We start from the raw sequence: 11,491 nt of genomic DNA on the forward strand, positions 1-11,491 counted from the left end.
GATGTGACCAGATGAGCTGGTTCACTGCACACCAGGTCCACAGAGGAGGGAACTCCCAACTCTAGGAGATAAAAACAAAAAACAAAAAAAAAAATTTAATTTCAAATAAAAACAGTAAAAACTGTAAAACTACTAAATGTAGATGAGTTGGTTACTTTTGTTTTCATTAAATACTGCAAGTGAAGGGGAGGTGGTGTTGGCGTCCCACAGTCTGACCGTCCCGTCTGCAGAGCAGGAGAGGAGGCGCTGGTGTGCGCTGCTGTACACCAAGCCCCAGACAGAGTCCGTGTGTCCGCTCAGCTCCCCACGCAGCACTGATGGGTCTGTCACAGAGATTACACCATGACCACACTCACTTTTTCTGCTTCACAGCTTTCAACCCTCCTGATTCGAATCAAAACACATGCTGAGGTTACCGTAGGAGTCGTAGGGATCGATGTTTGGGTTGGGCGTGTTCCAGCACTGGATGGTGCCGTCCACCCCTCCGCTGAAACACTGCTCTCCTGTGCTGCTCATCACCACACTCAGGACAGCGCCTCTGTTTAATGGAAAACAATAAAATTACCTTTAATCATTTATTTAAGGATTGAAAAAATAAAACTGCTTGAGTAAAAGTGTTGCATTTTACCTGTGGGCTCTAAAAGTGTAGATGGGCTCCACGTCTAAAGATGTACTCCTGTAGAGAAAATGATTATTTAAAAACAAATGTCAGTAAAATCTCACATGGATAGATTATTTATCACTATTAGTCAATATACTTGGGTGTTAGGACTGCCTGTTGCTCTTTGACACATAAAGGAAACCCAGACACTTTGGTGTCATCAATTGGAGCATAAGTAATAAAATAATGAATCTGAATACTTTTGTATGGAAATCATTTTAGTTTTCCATATATTTGGTTTCCACAAGGAAAAGATGCAGTGAATCTAGAAAGATTTCACAGCACTGCAATTTTTCTTCACTTTAAAGCCTTATTCCAAATCTTATCAATAATTATTGATGTTCTAAAGATTGGAAGCATAACTCCAAACAGAAATGATATTCTGCATAAAATAAAATTATTTACTTCATAGTTAATTTTTTTAGGCTTTAAAATGTATAAAGGCAAATAGTTAATTACATCTATCAATATCATTATTTCTCTATATTTCTAACCCTTTTGTGCATTCTATATATATTTTCCTAAAATGAGCATCTCCGCTTCATATCATCAATATTACATCATATTCCTTTTTATATAAATCCTCCCATTTCTCAGCTCAATATTTTGCCATATTTCTGGTTATACAAAAAAGAAAATGAAACTAATTAGTGTTTTCTTAGAACAAAAAGTGATATTAACACTGGTATAGATAATTGCAGGTAAAAATTAAAATTAAATAATTATTTATGCCACATTTTATGATCGGTCTGTGATGTGTTTTAAAAATAGGAGTCCTAGACATGGCTAGAATAATAATAATTACATACAAAGGCATTACATTTTAAATATTTGCATGTACCAAAATGTTTGCACATACAAAGCTGATCTACAAAGTAGGTGCAAAACTATTTGTGTGTGTCAGTGAACAAGCAGCGTGTGCAAAGTTGTTTTTTTTTCTATTGGACAACCAGCATAATTCTGCTGCAATAAGTGCAATACCTCTACTTATTGCGTGTGCAACTATTTTTATCTCTTCCTATTTGGATTCTTTTGAGATCAGGCCCTTAGTCTTTCCTATTTCTAGCAGCTGCTGTGTTAGGGTTAGGGTCATTCTGCACAATCACTGACAAAGACATAAAAAACGTTCTTTCTTCAGAATATGCTTGCTCAATTTGGGATAAAAGCTAAAACCAGCCTTCTGATGAGAGGGAATAACCAGTCCTACTTTTTGGCGGGAGCAGTCTTTTGGAGGTTCCACATCTTGAGCGTGTGATCCTCGGAGGCAGTGATCAGGACAGGCTCCACAGGGTGAAAGGTCAGAGCACGAATCCCGTCAAAATGACTCCGCAGGGTGAATTTAGGGTTCCATGTTTTTCTCATGGCGTCCTTATTGTTGCCAATCTGAGAACAAAACATCAAATAAAGAACAGAAAAAAAGAAACAAAGATCATAAGAAATCAATTGAATAAAATACAAAACCTAAAAACAATATAAACATAACCTTAAGCATGTCACCATGTAATGTAGGGCTGCCACTAATAATTTGTTTGCAAATCTGTTAATTTATCAATTACTCCATTAATAATTGTACAGCCAAAGACTCTTTAAAAAATACTGAAATCAAACCAGACTTTAAAAAAAACTTTTCCACTTGAGGAGTTCTGGGTAGAACATATTGTCCAAAGATTTTTTTATTTATTTTTTTTTATCTTAAATGCAAAATAGAATAGAATAGAAAATCCCTTTATTGTCCCACAATGGGGGAAAAATGTTTATATATATATATATTGTAATTTTGGTATAACCACTGCTTTAAGAGGGATGCTCTTTCAGCTAAAGGTGTGTTCTAGAACAGGCATCCCCAACCTCGGTCCTCAAGGTCCCCTGTCCTGCAGGTTTTAGAGGTTTCCTTGCTTTAGCACAGCTGATTTTAAATGAAAGCTGATTAACAGGCTTTTGGTCAAATGCAATCATTATAAACAGCTGTGCTAAAGCAGGGAAACCTCTAAAACCTGCAGGACAGCGGGCCTCGAGGACCGAGGTTGGGGATGCCTGTTCTAGAGTTTAAACTCCAGTTAATGGTTAATTGATTACTAAATTAGTTGACAATTATTCCAATCTATCAATCATGATTAATCCAATTAATTGTTTCACCTCTAATGTGATCCATTTCATTCTAGAGGCCTGTTAAATAAATCTGGAGTTTCACAAAATGTTTGCAAGATAAAAATGTTTGGTTAGAACCCAAATTCATTCCATCTCTTTTCTCAATGTGTTTTTAAATCTAAGTCCTGATAAACATCCTCTTGCCATCCAGAAAGAATCCACTTTTTTCCAAGGTAGTTTTATTAGTTTTGTGCAAAAAGTCAACTTTTCCCACTCACATCATAGGCCATGCTGTCGGCCTCGTTGGCCACGGTCAGTCCCGCCAGCTCCCCCAGACCCAGAACGTTCTCCATGCCCTCTTCTGTCCCCATGATGAACGTCTTCCCTGGTGAGGGAGGGAAAGTGAGCGATTCAACTGCAGAAAAAAAAGAAAAAAACATTAGTAACAACATGGATAACTGTCTAAGAAAGGAAATCTGTTCTTTTTTTGTTTTTTAAATCACCTTCATCTGTTCTGTTTCCCTCGTGTTCATTGAAGCGGGCCGCATTGGGCCGGGACTGCGGGGTTGATGGAGGCTGCATGTGAGACAGGTCCTCCCCGTCTCTCAGGTTAGCCAGCATGTCTTGCAGCTTTGACCGGTTGGGCCCTGTTAACAGGTGAGGTTAGAAGTTCATACAACCCATAAGGTTTGGATGGGGGGGTGGGTAGAATAATAGAAACAAAGAAAGAAAATTAAATCAGAAAGCAGTGGGTATGTGCTGAAGCAAAATATGAGAAGGGAAGAAAGCGATGCTGAAAAAAGTGGAAGAACCAAAAACCAGTAAAAAGAGAAGATGATAGCAGACCAGCAGCAGAGTCCTGGAAAGACAGAAAAGGTGTTGAGGTACATCCATCTTTAACAGTAAACCGTGTGGAGAGCTTTTCAAAATAAGACCCAATTTAAATGCACGGCTCCGTGAAAGTCAGGTGTTCTTTTAACAATAATAAACTTCATTAGTTTCTAATTTTTAAAATAACACAACGGGCAGTACAATTGTTTTCCCTTCAGATTATTTGGAGAAATGTTCGGAAAAATATTAAAGCATGGCTTTAATTTTGTTGTTAACAAATTGGAAAACATACATTCAAGCTTTAAAACAGACATACCCAAACATTAAAGGGAGTTTATGTCTATATTTGCGCCTTAAATCATTTCAACCTCATGTGGAGTAAAGAAAACACATTTACATTAGATTTTATTGTGTGAAACAATTAAATATCTGATTAAAAGCCTAGAAATATATATGGAGTTTATACTCCTTCAGAGAGTTTTCCTAGCTTTAAACACCTGCCTGTTAGCTTGATATTAGGGTTGATGACTCACTTAAAAGTTTGCATAATCTAACAACAAGCTCTAACAGGCCTGAAAGAATGCATCCCAGGTTGGTCAAAGGGAGGCTTGTGTTCAAAAAAGACTGACGTCAGTCGCTGGTTTAGTTATTCTAACTTAATTTTGCTCTAAAAAGCCTCTCCACATCAACACCCATGTGATAAAGCACCAAAAGGAATGACAGAAAAAAAAAAAAAAAAGATTTCTGCTAGATCAGAAGAGGAGAAATCAAAGCATTAAAAAAGGGGGGGGTGGTTGAGTCATGAGGAGAAACGAAGAGAGTCGAAGGATGTTGTTGATCTCATGATCAATCAAGGACTGAGGGATAGCTTGCATGAATGCGAAACATAAAAGCTCCAAGTTGATAAATGAGGCTAAAGTGCGCACTTAATCTGAGAGCAATATTAGAGTCACTTCTCTGAATGGCTGAAAAATAGCTCATATTAGCTGTTAATCTACATCAGCAGCTATATTATTTGCTACTAGAGTATCAACGTGGCAGATGGGTGACGACATTGATGGTGATCATTATGTTATTATGACTACAAAGACACAGAAACGGATGTGTGCAAAGATGGCTGGAAGCCCAGATGGGAGATGGATCGCCTGATTGCCACAAACTGACACATTAGACTCTGATATTTACTAGATGACGGCATGAACATACAGGGGAAGGAAAAACAAACAAATGCGACGGACAAACATGCATCAAGCAACATATTTCATTTGAGAGGAGAGTTTGCATCTGCAAGCACTAAGTAGAGGACAAGGAGTATAGAGAGAAACAAAGGAGGGAGCGGCTAGAGGAGGAGATGGAAAAAAATAGAGATGTTTTTTTATTTTTTGATCAGAGGCGTTTTAGATTGAGCTCAGGAAAGTCAGGCTCTGCAGAGAAAAGAGACTGAAGGAGGCAGCAATGTCTAGCAGCACTTACTCTTCACCCCCTTTTTCCCCTTGCGCTCCTTTTTGTACTGCTCCTTGAGTTTGGTTATCAGGCCCGGGTCCACGTCCCAGGCCTCAGAAACGGGACCCTGCTCGTCCTTTTCTACACAGGGGGAACAAAAACCAGACCGAGAGGCTGTTGAGGAGCGGCGTGGGTCGAAGAGAGGCTGACCTCCAAAAGAGCAGAGCTGGAAATGCTAAACTCTCCACTGCTCTCAAGATTTAGTGAGCTGGTGAAGGTTTTTTTTTTTAATCAAGTGATGAAAGTAAACATTTAAAACTAGCCCTTATGCCAATATTGTTAAAAAACTGGACTCACAGACTTCTCCCATATCTTTTTACTTACACTTATATTCGAAAAGACAAATAAAAAAATAAAATAAAGCATCATCTTCTGAATAATTTATACATTATGGAGATTTTTTCCACTTTTGAGATGACGCTAAAACAACTTTCAGAATTTTTTTATGTCCCAACCCTAAACAACCATGAAACTAATCAGAATTTTATAAATTAGATCAAAACAATTTAGTCTGTAACTTATCTAAGAGTTAAAGGTAATCTTAGCTCCCCGACCCGGTAGAACCACCGATGGCAAGTTGAAGTTCTTCCACAGATAACTAATCTTGTCTGAGCTTCGACTAGGCCGGGGTTCTTGGATTACAGTCCTTGAAGTTCAGCTTCCTGCGTCTTTTAGACGCGTCTTTGCCTCCGCACATGAATCAAATGGCTGAAGAACCCCCTCAGCATGAGTCCTGATAAAGACCTGACGTGGGGAAGTAAAGACGCATAGGGACAGCGGACCTCCAGGACCAGAACCGAGGAACCCTGGACTTATGCTATGTTCAGACTGCATGCGCTAGAGGCAGCAGAAGCGGCTGGTTTAGAGGCAAAGTCGATGGTTGATGCACATCAATGCGCAGCAAAGGTCCCGCAGTGCGTTCTGAGCCGCGAGATTCTGAGCATCTGACACGCAGGATGCGCTGAAAAAGCAGCAGAAGTTGGAATTGGAAAATAATTTAACTTTTGCTGCTCAAAGTGCCGAATCGAACAATCAGAGAAGCTGATTTAGGAGCTGGCAGGGAGACAGACACAGCACTGCTGATGCAGATCACTATTAATGCCTAAATTAACTTAAAATGTCAAAAACCGCCTGCAGTTTAGATTACGTACATGAAAAAAGCCTTCCAGCTGCTGAGAATATTAGCGGAAAACCGCAAAGAGGCGACCGGGCCAGAGCCTGCCATTGCAGGGGATTTACAGCGACAGAACACCGCCGGTGTACAGGGGTCTGAGTGGCTCCGATAGAGAAATAATATTTGAAGGCATGATCGTAATCTTGATGAACAGACTGCACAGATTAAGTTTTCAGGTGGACTTTCTCACTTAAAAACATATTAAAGCGACTTTTTGCCCACTTAGAACAGCAAATATAGCATAGCTGCTCTCTGCCATTGATCAGAGGAGCAGCAGAAGCATCAGGCGCATCTGGACCCACTTTACTGGACGCACTTCAGGAGCGTAAAAGCTGTTCTTAATGCTTATCAGACATTAACGTGAACAAACATCAAAACTGAAGCAGCAGCAGCCTTTTTTCTGCTTTCCAGCGCTTGCGGTCTGAACGTAGCATAAGCTTTGATCTAAACTGTTCCACAGTAGGTCCGACAGTAGGCGTAGGTTCGTATTCCTGCTGGTATTATGTCTAAAAACATGTCTAAAAAGCAATAGTTAACCACTACTTTGTGTTAGTTTATCATATAAATGGGTCTGGATATTTTTGCAAGCCGTTTTTCTAAGGCTTTGAGTTATTTGCAGCTAATCAGATTGATCTGACAACAAACCAGTGGAAGACACACAGCGGGGCGGCTATGGAAACACACAGTGGGACACAGACTGTTGGTTAAACAGAGACAGTCCTAATGTCATGATTTATGACCACAGCGTGATAAATGAATGACGAAAGGCTCCATGAAGCATCAAACTGAGGGAGAAACGGTTGTAGATTTCTGCACTGCATCATTAGTCATCGATCCTGATCTCACACTAGATGCTCTAGCTGTGTGAGCAGAGTCTAAATCCTAGTTACCCCAGTCTGTGCCGTCTCCGGTCCCTCTGGACTCTGTCTCCATATCGTCTGGATTTGACAGGAAGTCGAAGCCCTTCAGGGCTTCCTCTGTGTCCGGGTCCTCGGTGGTGTCCATACTGGCCGGAGATGACGATGAAGACGACGATGAATGCTTCTTCCGCACAATCTGAAGAACAATTCATCTTTTTTCAGACTCTTCATGAACATCTTAAACCAAACAGGTAAAAGTGGACTGGTTCCCTTACAGTCCTGGACTCCACATTAGTCCGGTCTTTCCCATCGTTATCCTCCTCCTCGTCTTCGTCGCTGAACTCTGCAGCTGCGTTCTCGATGAATTTGAAGGCCTCCAGCACAGCGTTCGTATCGGAGAGCTCCACTTTTCTGCACAGACAATTTGAAGTTAATCAGCACAGTAGTGGAGTTAGCAACTCGTTACACCAACAAAAACCTGATATTTATATTTAGAGTTAATTTTAGAGCTAAGCTAAAAATAATAAAGAAGCTTTCTGTCATTTTTTTTTTATCTTAAAAACCGTTATGATTGTTTTTAAAGACTACAATTTTCTTTTGCTCTGCCAGAGTGGTGACCACCGGCCCCACCACGACTCTGATGGAATAAGCGAGAGAATATAGATGGATGGGATTTTCACTTTCCAAAGTCTGTTTTATTGTTTAATCAGGTAAAAAGAAACTGAAGGGAAAAAGGAGAAATGTAGTATGATGTTTATTACAAAGAGATCTGCTTTAAACTGAGTAGTGAAACGAGATTGAATGTCTGCAGCCGGGAAAACATCATAAAACAGAAACTATCTGAAATAAAAATAAAAATTTGCTTGATGCTGGTGTGGGCAGCAGTTTAGCAGCAAGGACCAAACATCTGTCTGCAGCTGGAGGCGAGGGTCCCGCTCTGGTTTTACCACCGGTGTTTAGATCTATAGATATATAGCTCTAGATAAACATTTGAAACTCATTTTGCTGTCTGAATATCCTCATAAATGATCTCCCTTCTTATCTGGAGTAAACTCACCCCCTGGTCCCCATGCCCTTTGGTGTCGAGTTGGGCCCGTTCACTGAAGGCTCCGTGTTCATCCGTTCACCGGTCTTCCCGGCTCCGTCCCCGGCAAGTCCCAGGAGCGCTCGGACTCTCTGTGACTTAACATCCAAGATGGTGTCAGTGTAGCCAACCTCCTGCAGGTACCTGCAACCACATAAAAATGAGTTTAATAGGAATCTTTTTTGAAAACAGAGTAGCAGAATACACCTTTCAGAATAAAAAAAACATAAATAAATAGAACCCATCTCTGCATCTGCAGCCACAACGTTAACGTAATGTGACAGAGGTTAATGTTGCTTTATGTTCTGCCATGACGACCCAAATTTACAGCATCTCATCACTAAGCGTAAGACGGATGTTAGGGCGGCAAATCTCTCTGTTCTAACATCTCCAACTAAAATATTAAAAGTTTCTGGTTCAAAATTAAAGATAAAAAAATGGAAAAGCCCTTCAGGTTTTTTTGTAAGCAAGGTGGAGGAATGGTGATGCTGTGGGATTAATATTTTACTTCAAAAAGGGCTTTTGTAAACTTTTCAAAGTGCAACATTAAAGTCTCTGAATAATAACTCTGAACCATGCAACTAAATCACTACTGATGCACAAATTAAAAGGTTAAATTTCTTCTAACATTTTTACTTTGGACAAGTGTGATGGCTGCATGTGCAACCACACAAATGGTCTGGTAATTCTTTCATTAAATCTTCTATTTTACTGTACTCATGTTTTTCTACTTTGATTTGACATTGGTTAACTATTTGGGTGTACACATTTAGTTGACTCATTTTGTCATTTCTTGCTTGTTTGGTTTCTGTACATTAATATATTTTTCATTTGATTTGCCAGTTTCTGGGAGGCTGTCATGAGTGAAGCCAGTAAAGGAAAGGAGGCCCCAGGTGCAAAGGATCTCCTCATAGACATAGAGGCCTAGTTGGACTCTTCCACTTACATTTAGAAGGGGTGTAGAAAGGATTTAGGTTTCTGTATTTGGTTTTGTTTTCTATAATAACATTTGGAAAGTTTAATATTTAAGTCCTCTTCCTCATAGGTTGCTGATTTAGTATGATGCTGATTAGTTTTTTCTTTTGTTGTAGTTTTGTTTAGGAAAATGTATTTTATGTGTCCCTCTTGTTTCAAAATGGTCTGATCAACCAGCGTATATATATGTTTCCCTTGTGTGTCAGTTAGGTAGGTCTTTTCCTGTGTCAGGTTTGGATTATGCTGATTTTTGTCATTTGTTTTCCTTGATGGGCCCAGTCTTGTTTGAACTTTTGAACTTTATTTTTGCAAAATAAATTTGTTACCATTTTTTCATCAATGACTTCCCTGTGCTTCTCTGATTTTTTGGCTCGGTCCCTCACAACAAGTAAAAATGCAACAACAATTTAAAGACTTTTATACATCTTAACCAGGGTACCAATATAATTAATTGACAAGTACTATGTATAAAAAAAAACAATCAAATCTGAAAAATCACCTGGAAACATTTAATATAAGTCAGAAAACAGAGTTTATGTTTACTAATATGATTAAAAAAGTTATTTTCCATCCTTCTTATAATTTCAAGTGTTTATACATTACTCAACTACTACTTTCCCACATCTAAAAAAACAAAACAACTTTACATTTAATCATAAAACCTATTTTTTTAGATGTTATCTCATGATCATGATCTCCTGACATGAGTTTATGAAAGAGATGTGGAAAAACATGTAATCCCTGAGGAGTTCGATTAATGCAGTCAGTGCTGCTGAGGCAAAACGACTTGCTCATCAAATATTACACCAGCCGCACGGTGAGGAATAAGAAGCGCTTGTAATCCAAGAGGGCAACTAACGGACAGGGAGGGGCGTTATTGATCTGTAGCTGAACACAGACTGCAGAAGGAAACGGCTCCTTTCATTTGCCTGCATGTCAGAGCAGATGAGGGGCTGAAATGGTGCCATGCTAGGAAAGCTTACAGGCTTTAAAGTCTAAAATATATACAACCTTCTGAACCCAAAGGGAATGTGGAAGGAAAAACTTGCTGTAGTAATGACTGCAGCTGTCCATTAGAGGGTGCTCTTCACCACAGATTTTTTTTTTTTTTTATCTACTAAGACAATGATCTCACAAAACCTGCTTGACTGAAAGGAGCGACTTCTCAGCCACGCAGAAAAATACAACCATGGCAGATTTAATTTGGTTTGTTTCTGTGTTCAGGATCAATTCAAAGCTCTTTCTGCACTCACTGCCTGAGGAGCTGTCGGCCATGTTTCCAAGACAGCTGATTGTTGAGGGATCCAGAGGAGTCGTTCTCGTTGGCCTCGTCTGAAGGAGAGAAGAAGGACACAAATCAGAGCTCCATGAAACGGCAAAGCGTCTGACATTATTTCCGCTGCGCAAACACAACAAGAACATTCCTGCATCGCTGAAGCTCATTCTTTCATGGACTCACTAAAACAAAATGTCAAGTCGCATTGAACAGGAAACATTTTCTCCCTGGTGTGTAAAAAAACGGGGCTTTAAACTTTGAAATTCAATTTCCCTTCAGTTTCCACACATTTATCCAAACATTAAAACTTTCATTATACAAATGAAGCTTTTAGAGACACAAGGCCAAACACTTAAAACCTAAACAAATCATCTGATGCGATTTTGACGTAAATGGATGATCTCTGCTCCACCTGTGTACCATGAAACACTAGAAAAACTGGAAATGTCGGCATCACCAAGGAAACAACACAAGCTTTGATATTGTTAAAAAATAAAAATAAATAATGCATCGATGAAAATCAATATTTTATTTGATGTCAGTTTTTATAAAACAAAATGTCAACACTGCTCATCAGTCCAAAGGTTTTAATACGAGTTGAACAGCCCTGCCAAAGCTTTTATACCACTTTAACTTTTCCAGATTTTGTCATTTTAAACCAAAGATTTTAATATATTTATTTGGGTTTATGCATCATCTTCTTCTTTTTTTTTGTTAAACATAATCTAAAAGATGAGTTGTGCTTTTATATTAAGACACCCTGATGCTAAACTATAGTATCGTATGTCTGATTTTCTGTTTAGAGTCATCGTCCTGGTGGATGGCAAACCTCCGCCCAGGTCTTAATCCGTGTGCAACAGGTTTTACTTTGGCTTTAGCTCCAACTCTGAGCAACTTGTCTGAGGAACAGCTAACAGCCAACTGAATTTTTTTTATTTTTGCATCAAGGCCAATTAGATCTAATCTCACTATAGGATCCACTTTTGCCGGGTTGCTCACATGTAGCCACAAACTAGCCTCGTGAGACCATCCTGATCTC

At 39.3% G+C, this 11,491-nt stretch overlaps 1 protein-coding gene across 1 annotated transcript in view; it reads right to left on the bottom strand.

The window, feature by feature from the left end:
• The window catches only part of strn (striatin), a 43,233-nt gene that overhangs the window by 7,533 nt on the left and 24,209 nt on the right, over positions 1-11,491 (bottom strand). The window contains exons 4-15 of the mRNA XM_015393204.1: positions 10,430-10,508; positions 8,175-8,345; positions 7,393-7,528; positions 7,148-7,313; positions 5,054-5,164; positions 3,253-3,396; positions 3,028-3,164; positions 1,869-2,044; positions 629-676; positions 417-538; positions 156-323; positions 9-61 (exon numbers count right to left, since the gene is read on the bottom strand). Coding sequence (XP_015248690.1) covers positions 9-61; positions 156-323; positions 417-538; positions 629-676; positions 1,869-2,044; positions 3,028-3,164; positions 3,253-3,396; positions 5,054-5,164; positions 7,148-7,313; positions 7,393-7,528; positions 8,175-8,345; positions 10,430-10,508 — 1,511 coding nt within the window. The remainder of the gene's footprint in view (positions 1-8; positions 62-155; positions 324-416; positions 539-628; positions 677-1,868; positions 2,045-3,027; positions 3,165-3,252; positions 3,397-5,053; positions 5,165-7,147; positions 7,314-7,392; positions 7,529-8,174; positions 8,346-10,429; positions 10,509-11,491) is intronic.

Source organism: Cyprinodon variegatus, unplaced genomic scaffold, assembly GCF_000732505.1.
Source record: "Cyprinodon variegatus isolate N-32 unplaced genomic scaffold, C_variegatus-1.0 Scaffold630, whole genome shotgun sequence".
In the NCBI taxonomy this organism is placed as follows: Eukaryota; Metazoa; Chordata; class Actinopteri; order Cyprinodontiformes; family Cyprinodontidae; genus Cyprinodon; species Cyprinodon variegatus.